Genomic DNA, 16,683 nt, shown 5'->3' with positions numbered 1-16,683 from the left:
AGGCCATTTTATTTAGCTACTGCTGAAAGGAGGATAGTTGTAGTATAGGAAGATAAGCTTATTTGATACTAATTTCATGAGAGGAAAGGTATCTTCTACTTCTGCTTGAGGGGCAAAAGGTCATTAGGTGATTCCTGCCTCCAGTACTGTCCTTGTGCAGAAAATAAAATAATGTATATGTAATTCCTGTAGGACAGTGTCCTTATTGGTAGGTCTTTTGTCATCACTAAACAATTAGCTGTGAAACAGGTGCTTGTGAACAAAATAAGTTCTTTCGGGGCAAGATTTGGGGTTAGGTTGGCAGACCTGTACTGTAGAAGGTTCCATATTTTCTAAATACTGATTTGCTTTGCCATCAATGTTACTTCTTAAAGCAGAACAAATTTGTACCTGAATTACTTCTTAGTTCTCACTCCAAATAAGGCAAGCAAACTGAATATAACTGTTGTATTTTATTATAGGAACAGTAGTTTAGTTCCTAGTGAGGAAGATGCCCATAAAAATACAGCATATGTTCTTGTAGATTAAAGTAATTCTGATTTGCTGTATAAAGAAAAAAATGTTTCAGTGTGACTTAAAATAAGAAGTGAACGTTGCAGTAGTTTCTGACTTGTCAGTGCTTACTTCCTGTATTTTCTGTGTGTTTTCAAGAGAATGGGGTCAGAAAACAATGAAATGCAGGTGTTTTCATGCTTGGTACAGTGTATATTTTTTTGCTTCTACAACAAAACTAAAGTAATGATGTGTTACTGAAAACTGTACTTTGTATCTCTAAACATCAAGTAGTATTCTCTTCCCTTTCCCATGTCACTGTTGAACCTTGAACTTTGATCCTTCTTGTATTTTCCCTCTGGCTTCTCTTCAGTTGATCCAATGGGAGATGAATACTCTGGAAGTGGAGGCAAATGTGTGTATCATGTGGTTCTCTTCTTAACCTGCTTCCTCTGGGTCAACTTTTAACTGAACTTTGCATGCCAGCATTTCTCACGGGGAAATCCCAGACAGAACACTCATTGTGGAATGTAAAGCAGTTTTGTGGAGACTAGCTTAATTGGCATTTCTTATAGAGTCAACAGTCAAAAAAAAAAAAAAAAAAAAAAGTGCAAAGTTAAAAATGCAATACTATGTCCATTGCCTTCCTGCTGGCAGAATACAGAGGGAAGAGTAGTAACTCCTCAATTTGTTTTCATGACAGCTAATGGTTTTGAGTCAAACCAGAAAATCTTTTTCTCTAACCTTTCTCAAAGTACTCAATTAAAATAGCCTTTACTTGGCTTCTTTGCCTTTTAAGTTTTTCTACATAGGAGTATTTATTGTAAGTGTGACAGCTGATTAACTTAAAATGAAATCATATTGCTTCCTTCTGGAAACTGAATTGTTAATATAGTCTCTTTATACAAAGAAAGTGTTGGACATCTACTAATTACAGTCTCTTATTTGGGCTCTTAAACTTGTGGTTGTTAATGTAGTTGCTTAGCAGAACAGAGCCTTGTTATGTTTCTGAAGAATATATTTTTGGTGTGAAGAAACTGGTAAGGATGAGCTTAATAGGGTTAGAAACATTAAATTCTACCAGCTGCTTCTGTGAAAGGGACATATGCATAATACGTTGCAAGAGAAATGCCTGAATGTCCGATATAGATTCTCAGCAAACTTTGGGTTGGTAGGTTTTGTTTTAAACTTTTTCAGCCAGTCTTCTCCAGCCTCACTGTGGAAAAAAGTCTCAACGGGAAGAGATCTGTCTGAAATTTCCTAAGATTGAAGCTACTGGTGATGTGAAGACTCATCCTGGCCTTGTCTTCCATTCTGATACCGCTTCCAGTGTGTGCATGTGTCATCTGTGTGAAAGCTGCAGCCTCCAAAAGAAGTGCGCATGGTGTTGAGGGTTTTGGTTCTGTGTGGTCACAACAACTGCCAGAGCTATTGCAAGTGCCACTTCCTTTATCTCCAGGAGTGCATGCGTCTTGGCCTTTCAAGACTCCTTCCTCCCTACTCTGCCATGCCTGCTTTCCTCATCTTAATGGCATTCCTTTTCCTTAATCTCCTCTGCTTTTGTTAACCTTCCACCCCTGCTTCTTGTATTTGCAGATGGTGGTTTTCAAACTGATTTGATGCAATCATCAGTTTCATGAGGTTGAAACAGCAGTTTGAATATGGAGTGAACTAAGGCATTAGGATTATGATAGCATAATTGTTCAGGATAGAAGAGATGTAGGAGGACATGGAAATTTATGCAATATCTGAGTGAGCGTCTCTTATTTTTGTAAGTCTTACTGGTACATTGGTTTATGGTAAAGCTCTTATTTATAGTCTGCAGGGTCTCATTTGACCTGCATATTGCCCAGAGATACTTATTTTAAAAGATTTGTTTCTGAACTAAAATTTTTGAACTATCAAAAGTGTTAAAACTGAGCTACATAACTGTCTAATATTTTCATGTTAGAAGATTTTTGTGATTAGTTCTAGGTATGGTTTATAGACATATCTCAGAAGCCAAATTAAATCAAAATAAATTGCTTCTGGATAGTTCATGTGCTTTTTCCTTCTGTGTTCTCCACCTCTAGGAGGCACCTTCAGGCCTCCAGTTTTTCAGGTTACACAAGTTGTCTTATTAGATTTTGTTTGTTTTTAATTTTTTCCCCTTCTAAATTAAGACCTTAAGCTGTTAAGTACCTTCTGGAGAATATAACTCGTAGCAGATATTTAACTAATTATGTATCTTAGATTTCCATTTTTCAGATAAGGAGGGTCAAAGGGGAAATGTAATGATGTAATTGTTAACTTGTGTTCTTTTTTTTTTCCTGTAATGGACTGAGCAGATGGTTTTTAAACTCATTGTCCTGTGAGAATTTGAGGAGAGGGTAGTTCTTGGTCATTGTGCTTTGGATATTTCAACAGCAGAACTAATAGGATAATCATCATTATAGTTTTAAGGAGTCTGGGGAGAGTATTTTTGAATTTCAGGATGGTGTATATTCAGGCTTAAGACTGAAATATAACAAATATAACTGATCTCATTAGTAACTGCATCTGCTTCTGGTCTCAGCTCCATGTTGCTCACCAGTTTAATAGTTGGTTAGGAACAGGGCAACCTCAGCAGCCAAGCAAGGGGTTTCCTCTGAATTATACAGTGTTTTTGGTGAATGTGTGACTTATTTTTTTCAGGGTTTCTTTCTTAAGACTGGCTTAAGACACAGTACTTATAAATAATCCTCAGAGTCTGAACTGAGATATTTTTGTCATGGGTACTAATTTTAAAGGATTTGTTTCAGAACTGCCATCTAAACATTACAAAACTTGTCTTGTTTCTACTCAAATGCTTTCCTCTTACACTGGTGTTTCCTTCCCATTTTCCTTTTTGCTATTCCTTTCCTCTTCCTCTTTTCCCCTTTTCCCCACCCCTCTGCCTTCTCTCTGTCTTTTTCTCCCAGATTTGAAAGATATTCAGAACAATAAACATAGATACTTGCTAGCCTCTGAGAATCAACGTCCTGGCAATTTTTCCACAGCCTCCATGGGGTCCCTCACTGCATCTCCATCCTCCTGCTCTCTCAGTAGTCAGGTGGGCCTCACATCTGTGTCCAGTATACAGGAAAGAATTATGTCAACACCTGGCGGAGAAGAGGCAATTGAACGTTTGAAGGTAGGTGTTATAGATTAAGAAAGCTATAATTTTGGTCTTTTTCAAAGCTGAGAAACTGGGAGAAGTCTCCTTCAGCAAACATAGCTGGTATATTACTGCTTCTGTAAGAAGTTATCTGAAACACTCTTGCACCTTGGTGCACTTAGGTGACGTGAGCTAGAGACTGGGTTCATGCACAACTTTTCTTTTGTGATTATTAGGGTTTAATTGTCACCTGGAACTACAACTGAGTTTGTAAATGGCAATCTTCATTCTTGCTTACTGGCCATATGAAACAGTGAAAAATTATGGGAAATTTGATCATAAGTATAGACTTCAAGAGGTCTGGTCAGCACTATTGTGGACTAGGTCTGACTAGCCAATGCAGTCAGTTTTCAGATAACCAAATGACTTCAAAACTGAAAAAAGGAGGCAGAATAATTCTGCCACTGTTGTATTCACCCAACCTCCACAGATTAATATGTGAAACACAAAATAGCATGCTTTGTCCAAACAATAGCAGCCTTGTCCAAATTCTGCAAAGGATTGAACAGCCGCAAAATTGCATTACAGTGAAGTATTTCTTCATTTTACCAAAGCCCCCTGTCTCCTGGGCGGGTGAGTGGGGAGTCTGTGTTGAATCTGTGCTTCTTTCTAATTTCTTGTCCTTAAAAGACTGCTACAGGGATCGAAATGGGCTGAAATGCACACTGCATATCCCTTTCTATCAGAAACCTGCTGTTACCATGGAAATAATGGTGTGGTCTCTGCAGTCTGGTTACTGGCATCTAGTTACTCAATGACGTCTGTAAACTAGATTTTTTTTTTTTTTAAAGACTCAAACTAAAGTCTGAGCTAGCTGAAGTTTTTTTTTTATTCTTGGTTTGTCTTCGAGACTATCAGAATAAAAATATAAATGAGTTGTTATGAAATAATAGAAAATGATAAAAGACAACTTACATATTTGAACTACTGGGTGCTTTTTGCACTCAAAATTAAACTGAAGTGTGGAACTGAGCCTGACCTTTAATTGTTTTGTGTATTAGTGTAGAGAGAACTTTCTTGAGAAGGACTTAAAATAGCTTCTGGATTTTTACACAGGAATCTGAGAAGATCATTGCAGAATTGAATGAAACGTGGGAAGAGAAGCTGCGGAAAACAGAGGCCATTAGGATGGAAAGGTCAGGAATCAGAAGTGCTGTAGATGATGTCTAGAAAATAGAGGAGAAGAGAGATGTAGGAAAGAGGAGAATATTCCTTTGTTTAAAAGTAATGAAACAGCAGTATAGCACTTAAAGATAATTCTGCTGTTCTTTGTATTATATTATAACAGTAGAGGCAATTGAGAGAAAGCTATATTCTTTGTTGTATTTCCAATAGTTAGGGTTTAGAGTTGTAACTCAGTTAACATCCCAAGTTACTACATCAGCTTCTGTTGTGAAGCAGTATGAAGTCCTACTCTTTTTTTTACTCCTTTCACTTTCTTTTGCAGTCCAAAAATCTGACTCTAAGGTTGAGCAGGAAAGATGAAGCTTTTGATATGAGAATATCTAAAATTATGAAGCAAATCCAGCTTTGGTTTGAATTCTGTTTTAGAGCAGCAAGACAGACAGTTAAGAATCAAGTGAGAATTGTAATTGGTGCAACAGAACAGGATTATTTGTTAGAATTTTAAGTGTTTACAGTGTATGTAAGAGAAACATCTCTGCTTGGAAATGAGGTGACTGAGCAGTCCGTAAAGTCATAAGAGGTATAGAAAAAGCGGATAATGATTATTTACTGACTAATACTAAACTAAAAGAGATTAAATTGGACTAACAGGTGGTGGATATGAAACAAATAAGAAATTCTCAGAACACACAGCTAAGCTATTGAAGTGTTTACTGCATGATGTTGATGATGGTAAGAGGTGAATTCAAAAAATGCTGACAAATGTGAAACAAAAACAAAACCCACTTTGGAGAGCTGTTTTAAAGAAATACTGCCTTGAATTCTGAAAATACCTTGGGAAGAAATTCAGATACTGTGAAAATACTCTGGGGAGATATTGCTGTGTTCGCACTGTTCTTATACATATCTGTTGGCACTGCTGTTGAGCTTTATCAAAGCCAAGAATACTCTGTCATACAGACACTTCATCAGGCCCAGTGCAGTCCTTTTATATATCTTAAAAAGCAGAGAGCACTTATCTTTTTCTGATCTATTTTAAAATAAGAAGTCTTTATAAATTGATGATTAGGGGTTTTTACCTGAATTAAATGTTTAGGTTTAGAACAGACTTTAGCCTTCCTTGAGGAGGCAATGAATGTAATGTCCTAAAATCTATTCTCCTTGTGGTTATATTATTGCACGAAAACATCATGTTAATCCTATGTAAAATATTTGCTGTTGCTGCTCTGCAGATTTGTAAACTCCAGGACTAAAGTTAATGAACTTAGTCTATTGCATTATTAAGCAGTGTCAGTCCTGGTTGTATGGTCAGCAGATAGGCTGGTTGAAAGCTAAGAATTGCATCTTCTGAAGCCTAAAATACAGTAAATATTTTGTTTTTCAGGGAGGCATTGTTAGCAGAAATGGGAGTTGCCATTCGTGAAGATGGAGGAACGCTGGGAGTTTTCTCACCTAAAAAGGTAGAGAAGGTTGATGCTAATTACTGAGTCATGTCTGCAAAAGGCTGATCAATTTGGCAAATGAGGGGCACCTGCCACTCACGCAAGGTCCTATGTATGTAAAGTACCGAAGGATGTAAGCAAGGTTTGGACCCTCATAAAATCCTTTTACAATAACTTTAAAAATAGTGTTAAAAACATAGAATGTATCAAACACTCTGCATCTAGAGATTACTTCACCAGTGACAACTAAGTTGAAGGCTCTTATTCATGTGAATGACATGATATAGTATTTAGTGCTTTTAGCTATGTAAAGAATGTTGTCTGCAGTAGCTTCCACTAATCGTTAAGGTAGGGAGAAGTATGTGCCAGCATGTGCTAGCTTAACACAATAATGAAATAGGAGCAATGTAGAAAGTTCAGTGGAAGACTTCTAACATCCACGAATGGTTGAACTCTATTCTTCTCCTTTAGAAAAATCCATGCTGTCAGTAGTAGTCTCTGTGCTTATCTGTTGATTCAGTAGCAACTCAGAAATGCTGTCTCTTAGACTGCTGATGCCATTTGCTGCAGTAGCTGGCTCTGACTTTCTTGTACTACTCATCTATGAGATAGCCAGAAGAGCTGTTTGGATGCTATTTCTTGGGTTTGTTTGTTAACCTTTCCCCCTTTGGAAAAAGGGAGTGTAATCTAGTGAGCTAACCATAGAACACAGTGTGCAGGGAAGAGAATGTTTCTTTCAGTACATGTCAATAGTTGAAAGAAGCGGAACTGTGAAGACTAAGGACGTAAATCAATGCCATAAATATAAAATGATTGAATTTACTAAAAAGTTATCTATGCAATTAATGTAGAGTTATTCATTAAAGAACTGCAAAGAAAAAAACCCACTTTATTGTACCTCAGGTATCTTTGAACAAATAACATAGGCTAATATTTTAGCCTGAAACTTGCATAGGCAAGTGTTTAACGAATTTTGATCTAAGGATAAAGTGGGGCCTATCTAGAGGCATTTTATAGAAACATAGGATGCCAAAGTTGTTTAAAAATCTTTAATCCTTTGCTTAAAATAATCTTGTTATGTTTTGGGTAGATAGATCTCTGATTTGCTCTGCTGATCTCTAGAAGTGTCTCAGGTTTGTAAAGGCACTGATATGTTGCGTGGTGTGTGTTTTTTTTTTTTTTTTTTTATTCTGATGTTACGGCTCCTAATCTCCTTTTAGATTTTCCCTCAGAGGCCATCAACTCTTTTTGATGACTCTTTTGATGCTTTTTCTGCTGACCAGGTTTGTGTATAAATGCCATCTGAGATAAATAGTTGCTAAAATAGATATTTTTTCCTCATACAGGATTTATTAGCAGAAGTAAACCTTCTAGACTCCTATTCTAGTCTTATCCTAGTCCTGTCTGCTTCTGTTCCTTCTATCCTGGCAGTTCAGTTTCAGTAGTCTTCCTTCTAGTAATTGTGGCTGCTGTTATAAATAACTTGAAACTTTCTATCTACAACTCTGAAATTTTTACAAGAACTTCTTGCTTCTGAAGTACCAGCATAAATCTAATCATGTGTTGCTTAGGACAATGTTGTGTTTTTACCAGCTGAGCTGTAAATAGAACTGTGTAAGGTGAATTTTGCCTACTTCATGAATTAAAAGGCATCCACCTTATGCAACCATTGCCATCTCTACTGGTTGTGCCTTTGATCAAGAAAGATCCTTTAGTTCCAGCTAAATGTCAGAATCAGTGAATAGCCTGTTTTACCAGAACCATCTTTCAAATTACTGAGCTTTATTTCTTACAAAGCTCTGTCACCTATTCAGACTTTAATTGGTACATAGTATGTAAAGTCAGATGGTAAAACATGCATGTCTAGAGAACAGCATTAATTTCCAAGTGGTCAAGTGGTATGTGTCATAGTGTTATTTATAGAAGTTGACTATGTCTGGGATTTGGTTTATCTTAAGTTTTCTCTTTGACTGAAGAGCTTCATACAGCTCTAAATGTTTGTTTTAATGCAGTGAACATGAATGACGCTGGTACGTCTTCAGTTGCAGTTCTGGGTACTCTATATTTTTAGGGGTGAATAAGGTGTCTTTTTTTCCCCCTGCTTTTTATCTCTGTCATTAGTCTTCCACTGGGCTGTAGATGACCAGACTTCTTTATTCAAAGTAAAATCCTGTCATTAACAGCCAGTAATTTCTGAGCTTCTCAAAACTGAGTATTATTAGTGTATTCATTAAGTAAACTTCTTTGCAGGTAGAATACATTGATAGAAACAGTGTTTTCAAGGGGTCCTAACCAATTTCTTTCTTTCTCTCTTTTTTTTTTTTTTTTGCTTTAGTTATTGTAATGGAGGATAACAGAAGGAAGAGGGACTTACTGATATTTTTCTTTGCTTTGTCATCTTTTTTTTTCTTTCCGTTTAACCATTTTTGCCTTTCTTTTGTTTTTGTTTACTGCTATCTCACTGGCTAGATTTTCACACCAAGGCCATGTGACTTGTTTGCTGATTCCAATGGGGTTTTTTCACCAAAGAAGGTTGGTTTAGTAACTGTAGTGGATTTAAATTTAAAAGAACTTTAGCTGAAGAGGTTTTTAGTTGTTTGGTATTAGAACATGTTGATAGTTCTAGATTTTATTTTGACATTAACAGGCTTTGCAAAATGGTACACCTGGTCTGTTTTATCCAAGAAAAGCCTGAGTGATTCCACATCTGTTTTGAAATATCACACAAACATTTTCTGCTGTTGGACTTGCCATAGAAAAATTCAGAGACTTTACAAGAAATCATTTTTTCAGTCAGTCTTCCTCCTCTACCCCTTTTCTTTTTCTTATCCAAAATATCAGCCATTCTGAGCTATAATTCTGCTGTTATTTTGTGATGCTCTTCAGTACTACCAGATGTTGTTATATTTGGAGAAGATGGATTATGGAATAACTTGGTTATTTCTAGCAAGACTACTGGATTAACATACACTTTCCACAGCTATAGGAAGAAGCCTGAAAGTAGGTGCTCAGTTCTTAATTAACTTTTCTCTCTTGTTTCAGACTCCTCATCTTGTAAACCTTAATGAAGATCCACTCATGTCTGAATGTCTGCTTTACTACATAAAAGATGGTATTACTAGGTGAGGGTGGGCATTAATACACTCTGAACACTTTAAACACTTGGAGTTTAAAAGGGTCTTTTTTCCAATACTTGTGAAGATGTCTGGAATAAGAGAGGTGGAATTTGTTATCTCTAGAGCACTAGGCCATGTTTGGCTGCTTGGTTTGTATATTCTTGGAGAAGAAATGGAAAATAATACACAGCCAAGTGCTGCTGTATAATACTACTCTGATCTGCAACTGATATAGTGAAAAGAATATCAAACTTGTAGATGAGTTCCGAGAACAATGATGAGAATAGCTTAGAGCTTAGGGAATCATGCTAAGTTTGAATCTAACCATCTGATACTAAAAACATGTATGATAGTAAGTAGAGTAGGAAGATCAGAAATATTAGGGGCAAAATAAGTTTTCCATTTTTATGAATTACTGGAATTGCTCTAATGCTTAAGGTTTAGAATGGACATAAACCTTCATGCTTCAGGGATACAGCCAACCTCTAACTGTCTCTAAGCTAGATTAAACTGTTCGTAAAAATCAAATTTTTCAGTTGAAGTCTAATAAACTATTTTTGCTTTTTTGTTGAAGTACAGGTAGTGGTTGCTAGAAAGGATGGTCACTGTATGTCAATTGAAGTGGATCACTGGAAGTTCCTGTCCCTTTGTCTCTTTCTGTTTCTCCTTTTGCTAAAGGAAGGGGGAATTTATTGCAGTTTCTCTTTAAATGATATGTTTTAAGAGAGAAAAAAAAATACCTTTTCCCTATGCATTATCTTCCAATTCATGATAAATCTAGTAACTTCTACAACCCAAAGCGAAGCACTGTATTCAAGTCTTTGAACTTGAAGGATAGTCTTACTAGTCTAGATTTTTCTCTGGGTACTTCTTGAATGTATTGCCCTACATATACTTGCGGGAAGTATCTGAGTTGCAATGTTTTCTGTTGGATTCAGGGTTGGCCAAGCTGATGCTGAGCGAAGGCAAGATATTGTTTTGAGTGGGGCTCATATTAAAGAAGAACACTGTATCTTTCGAAGTGAGAGGAACAACAATGGTGAAGGTGAAAAACTATAATACTAGCCAAGTGTTGCTGAATTTTTCATTCTGCAGTTGGTCAAGGAATATTTGTATTTGAATGTAGGCACAAATATCTCTTTCCCTGGAGAAATTGTCAGCTTGAGAATTGAGAAGCTTGAATCTTGGGGGAAGAGAAAAAAAGGTTGTTTAAGTGATAATAGCTTCAAAATACTGATATTTGAAATGGAGAGGGAAGAAGTATTTAGAAGACTACTTGGAGCATGCAAGTCTTCTAAATATATATTCAGGAAATGAACTAATTTTTTGTTGGATGTAATTAACTGGCTATTCAGGGCAAAACTATGGTCACAGTGTGTTACTGAAACTACAGAGAGCTTGAAACAATCTTGATGTCTCAGCCACAATGGTCCCCTTTTCACTTCTAATGTCCAGGGGTGTATATTGTTGAGCACCTCTAATTTAGAGATGTCTCAGCAGTAGTGGAGTGCTAATAGCCTTTGGGGATGAAATCTGTAATTTCAGGGCTGAAATGAACTGGAAAGCACTGAAGATGCTGAAGTTGTAAATCATTATTAAAACCTCTATAATGAGATATTTTTCAGCTTAATCATATTGCAGGCTGTAGCCAATTTGTGAGTTAAGTTCTCTTCTTGGTTAAGTATAGATATGAAAAATCAGACAGAAAATAACTAATAATTATTATCTGCAATACTGAGATGTCAGTAGCATCAGTTCTCTGGTGGGGCTTTGTTTTCTTAACCAGAGTGACATCAGGGAGTATGTCACTTTTGTACCATATTGTGATATTAGTAGGACAGAAAGCTTTGCTGAAAATGAAATATCTTGGGTTTGCATGTTTCTGTGTTTCTGTGCATTGCTCTAAAGTTTTATTTGTCGATGTTTTCCTCATAGTTATTGTTACTTTGGAGCCTTGTGAACGATCAGAAACCTATGTTAATGGCAAGAGGGTAGTGCAGCCTGTGCAGCTGCGCTCAGGTAAGAAATTTTTAAAGAATAACATTCTTTAAGCTCTTGCTAACTGTCCATCTAAAAATCATATCTTTTGTAGAGAACACTGAATGCTGTTAAAGATCAGGAGTGTTACCTTTTTGGAATACTTCTTGAACAGAAGCTGGTACCATTTTTTATCTGGATAACAATTCCTTTTTCTTTATTCTTTGCCGTGCCAGCTGAAAGTGTACTTAAATATGCACCGCCACATAGCATCCTGCTTGTCCTTCTGCTTACCCTGGTATTATTCTAGTACATTCTTGCTCAAGCCTATTGCCCTTGGCAGTCTCTGTGAGACAGAACAGACAGACTGCCAGCTGCTGATGGAAAATTCCCAGCTTCCTGGCACAGCTAAGATGTTATAGTCTCTGCAGATAGTCACAGCTTTTTTTTCCTCTCATTTGGTTTCCTACTCAGTCCCCTACTTTGCTTTAGAAAGGCATGCAGGGGAAGGAGGGGAGGGAGTGACTTCCCTAAATCATTTGTTTTGACCTATCTATATTAGAGAGTCCCTTTCAAAACATGATGCTTTCTGTGTCCCTCCTCCTTTTTTCTGGTGATTAAAAAGCACCTCAAAACCACTTTCACCATGTTATAAATGAGAATTTGTATAGAACAAAGCGTATTGACATCAGCAGAAGACTGGACAATGAAGGAGGAATACTTTGCTGTTCTGTATTAGCATATGGCTTGTACTGAAAACTGCTGTTCAGCTTTCTTTAAAAAAAAAAAAAGTAGATATTTTTCCTTCTGCATCTAGACAAATGAGTTACTAAAACATTTTAGTATCTTCAAAAAGCCTATTCTTTGGTGGTGTTTTCATTAAGGACAATCTTGTTGACTCTGGAGGTTTCTTTACTAGAATGACTTTTTTAAGCTATTGTCATATGTTCACTGGGAGAGCTGAGACACCCTGCTATGTTCCATCAAGTGCACATCTTGGGTTTTGTGGGAGACTAACATCTCTAGGATTTAGTTGAAAGACTGACAATATTATGTTTCTTTGGCTCTTCCCTTAGTAACAAAGAAGCTTCCGTAAATCCTATTCATTAGGACTCAAGTAAAAACAGTACATGTAAACCATATTAAAAAAAAAAGGAGGGGGGAGGGGCAGGAAGCAAAAAGGAAGCACAATGCATTCAAGTCTTTCAAGCCAGGCTTTTCCAAGGTGAAAAGTTTGCATAAGTGGCATTTACCCATATTTTGACCTTGTCACTGGAAATTGTGTCCCTTTTTTTTTTTTTTTCCAGAGGAGAGGAATGGGACTTAGTGATGTATTTTATTTACTGCAACTGTTGGTCAGTCTCCAAGTCTATCCTTTAATTTTTACAAACTCTGCGAGAACATTAGATTGGTCCACTGAGGTGATGTCCTCCTCTGTGAACATTTCTTTGTGTCAGCAGTAGGTTGTTCTGTACAAACTAGGCATTCTTTCTTGTTTTCCTTGTCACCTAGTAACTTGAATGTATACCAAAATTCTTCTTGGACAATCTTTTCTGCTGCTGGCACGTAACAGGATAAATGATTCTGATAGTTGAATTGTGCTTTTCTATTGGTGTTGGAACCCCTACCCCCAAAAGGTTAATCTTGGTTGCCGTTTTAGGCAATCGTATCATCATGGGTAAAAACCATGTCTTCAGATTCAACCATCCGGAACAAGCACGAGCAGAAAGAGAGAAAACCCCATCCGCTGAGACTCCCTCTGAGCCAGTTGACTGGACATTTGCTCAGAGGGAGCTTCTGGAGAAGCAGGGTATTGACATGAAGCAGGAGATGGAGAAAAGGTAACAATTTAACTCCAAATTTTTATTTGAAACAAGAAAGGGACAGCTGTAGTTCCATTTGGCTGGTGTCAGTGTAAAACCCAAAGATAGTGTCTGTTAGTTCATATGGAAGATTCTTAAATGAGGCTTCCACAAAAAAGGCAAAACTAGAGTACCTTTCCCTTTCCAACTTGTTCTAATGCTAGTTCTGCCAGGTAGTGTCTCTGCTACCTGTAGTTAATGTTCAGAAGACTTGTTCATACTTTGTTACATGTTTTAATACTCTAGTTCCTTTGAAAATCTCATTTGACCACCTGCCACAAACTCTATAGGACCAGACCCTGGGGCAGGATTGTACTGCAAATTCTAGGAAGTTTCAGATCCTCTTAGGTACTGTAATAGTCCTCTCTAATGTAACTGAAAATATGCTGAATAGATCTAGAGAAATTCTTACTCCAAATAAATTGAGATTTTTGTGTTTTGTTTTTTAGATTAAAGGAGGGCAGAAATTACCATAATTTCCCTATTAATATATTAACAATTTACAGTTAACTTTGACATGAAATGAGTTTTATTTTGTTACTGTAATTCAGCTTACTCTCTATATGGACTAACATCACGAACGGTATTAAAATAATGATCTGTTTGGCTGCTTCTGTGTTTTTTGTTTTTTTTTTTTTTTGGTCTCTCTTCAGATTGCAAGAAATGGAGATTTTGTATAAGAAGGAGAAAGAGGAAGCTGATCTCTTGTTGGAGCAGCAAAGGCTGGTATGTGTCCTTACTTCAGATTAATTACTTTTGCAAACAGTAACTACTGTTCTTGCTTATCTGAAAGTTTAGGAAATCTGCTTGGGTTGTCTGCACAATGCAGTTCTCCCTTTGCTTTCAATACTTCGTGTCTACAGTTAATATGGTCAGTGTGACTGAACTCCTTAATGTTAATTCAGAGATTGCAGTTAGCAGTGGAGAGGCATTAATCAGTGCTTGTTGGGACAGATTGTATTTCTTGAACTGAAAATTAAGCTTAAAGAAGGGCATGGCTACACTCTCTGCCTTTTGAAGTTGCTTTTCAGTAGTCTAATTGGCTGGGTTTGGGCGTGTCTGCCTTGGTTTTTGTCTTGGAACACCAGAAAATACTAATTTTATGCTGCCAAAGAGACTTCTAGAACATTGATTTGCTAGGTTTATTTTTTGAATGGTGTCTGAAAATGTTGCTGCGTTGTGCATGTTTTAACACTTCTCCCTCCCCCTGCATGGAGTTCCTTGTAAGGATCTTAATAGCACATGTACAGATGGGGAGGTTATGTCTGGGGAGCGCAGAAAGTAATCTATCCAGAACAATGGGAATCCGACCAATTGCCTAAATAGAAAATATAAGTTAAGTCTGATATAGGAAGACTTTAGTGCCTTTGCAGCAAATATCTTAAGCACATTACAAATAGAAATGCATGTAGCCTATTTCCTGTGAATATGAAATGTGACCAAGCCCAGGAATGAAATTTAGATATAGATCAGGAATCCAGATTCCTTAAGATATCTGAATCTCCTAATTCTTTTAATTATGTTGGGGAGGTGGAGGGGGGGAGAAGAGGAGGAAAGGGCTGCTTGATTTTTAGCCAGAGGGCAAAAGTGCTTTAATTCCAATAATTATTTCAAATCATTATTTGCTTGTTTGTAGTATGAGTTTGAGACTTTTAATAACTTTGGGTTAGATAGCATGTCTGTGTTTAACCCATAAAGCTCTTCCATTTCTCCCAAAACCAGAATGGAGCAAGGTACTGTGGTTTACATAGATAGAAGCTATGTTGTTTTTCATTTATTCTGTATTGTACACTGTATAATTTGTACACTTAAAGCCTTCTGCATCTGTAATTATTCTGTCAGAAGGGGGTAATTTTTTGGATGGAGAGCAGCAGTTCCAGAGTTTGACCCAAAGCAAGACTCCGTTCAGAAAGGAAGTTAGGGTGTAGCTAATGTTACATTTAATCTCTGCAGTTTTATAATTGAAACTCACATAGATGAAAGTTGTACTGCAAAAGTAAATTCAGTGCATGAACAGAAAAGGAGTTGGAATATTGAGGAGGATTTGGCTTTGTGTCAAAGAAGGTGCAAGTCATGGAATTCCCTCCTATAAATTTTGGTGACAAGCATATTAAATAGCTAAGCTATTACATTAATTAAATGTGAGAATTGGCTCTCTGGAGATCTGCTTGAAATAAGGCTGTGCTTATAAAAGCCTTAGGAAGGCTTTTATACTTTATATTTCCCTTATACTTAAGATTAGGCAAAGATTCTTCAAATAGAGAATTATTCAATATGTGATCAAGTTACTGATTTATATAAGCTTATTTTATTTTTGCTGGTATTATTTTGTGGGCAAGGGTAGAAGGCTGTCCTACACACTTTACCAATGTAGATTCCTTAACAGCTTTCCTAGTTGTAAGGGATTGTAATAAACAATATCATTGGTCTATTAACCAGTATCCTGCTTTTGACAATGTTTAGTAAGAATACTTCAAAAGATAGTGAAACTTCATAATGCGTCTGGTAGTTTCTGTGCCACTGTATGAAGAGGCTGGGATGGACAGGATAAATATCTTCCTAATTCTGAATAGCAGTTGAATAATGATCTGGAAATCTGGGAATGCATTTCAGCCTATGTGCCTTGAAAGTGTTTACATTGCTACAATATCCAGATACAGTATCAAGATTCTAAGACACTGCTATATAAGATGGATATAGAAATATAAATATTGTTCTTATTCTAAATTGGAAAATAATCTTGGCTATAATATGCTGGCTAATGCTGTTTGTTTAGTGCTTGGATGCCAACCAATTTGGACATTCATTAGACGTGTTATACAAAAATGATAAAAGATAGCACTTTCCCCTCACAAATCTATAATTAATATGTTTACATTGCTGGCATTTCTTGATAATAAAAAATTATCATTGTACATCTTTCAAATCAAATGTGAATGTGTTTTAGAGGTAAAATTACCTTGTTATTCTTGGTCATTATGCCTTTGCAGTGACCTCTTGATATTAGAAGGTGGGTACATTTATTAATTGGATTGGTTAATCTTTGAGTGTGTGTAGGACTGTGTAGGACAGTGACCACATAGTGTCTCATTATCAGCTTTTTATACACAAAACATGCTTTACCCATAAATAGTAATATGGTAAATATGTAACCTATAAATATAGTTGTGTGTAACTTGTGACATAATGTTTGAGTAATTCTTTTTGGCTTTCTGGACACAGGCTTGAATGTATAGCTTGTACAATGTATGGTGTCTTCCTCCAGGGCATCTTTCATTTCCACTGCAGCATGGAGTAGGTTAGATACTATCTCCTAAGGCCACAAGTTTTGTCGGCCATAAGCTCTTGAGGAATTTATATTTTGTTTCTAATCCAATGTTTTGCTTGTATTTTGGCCTAAATTAAGAGAAGTTGATTCTCTTGTGCTAATCTTCACTATTAAAGGTCATACATAGGGTCATAATATGTACATAAAGTCACAAGAAGCTCAGATA

At 36.6% G+C, this 16,683-nt stretch overlaps 1 protein-coding gene across 11 annotated transcripts in view; it reads left to right on the top strand.

Moving 5' to 3' along the window:
* The window catches only part of KIF1B (kinesin family member 1B), a 95,093-nt gene that overhangs the window by 31,960 nt on the left and 46,450 nt on the right, over positions 1-16,683 (top strand). For 5 of the 11 annotated variants that reach the window (XM_062593673.1, XM_062593678.1, XM_062593671.1 and 2 more), the window contains 9 exons: positions 866-907; positions 3,432-3,643; positions 4,724-4,803; positions 6,177-6,252; positions 9,277-9,356; positions 10,289-10,395; positions 11,286-11,369; positions 12,988-13,168; positions 13,843-13,915. In XM_062593673.1, coding sequence (XP_062449657.1) covers positions 866-907; positions 3,432-3,643; positions 4,724-4,803; positions 6,177-6,252; positions 9,277-9,356; positions 10,289-10,395; positions 11,286-11,369; positions 12,988-13,168; positions 13,843-13,915 — 935 coding nt within the window. The remainder of the gene's footprint in view (positions 1-865; positions 908-3,431; positions 3,644-4,723; positions 4,804-6,176; positions 6,253-9,276; positions 9,357-10,288; positions 10,396-11,285; positions 11,370-12,987; positions 13,169-13,842; positions 13,916-16,683) is intronic. The other 6 variants (XM_062593680.1, XM_062593677.1, XM_062593682.1 and 3 more) reach the window with 3 other exon arrangements.

Source organism: Rhea pennata, chromosome 22 (assembly GCF_028389875.1).
Source record: "Rhea pennata isolate bPtePen1 chromosome 22, bPtePen1.pri, whole genome shotgun sequence".
Lineage (NCBI taxonomy): Eukaryota > Metazoa > Chordata > Aves > Rheiformes > Rheidae > Rhea > Rhea pennata.
Note: the sequence above shows the minus strand (reverse complement) of the source record. Positions and strands in the feature narration are given on the sequence as shown.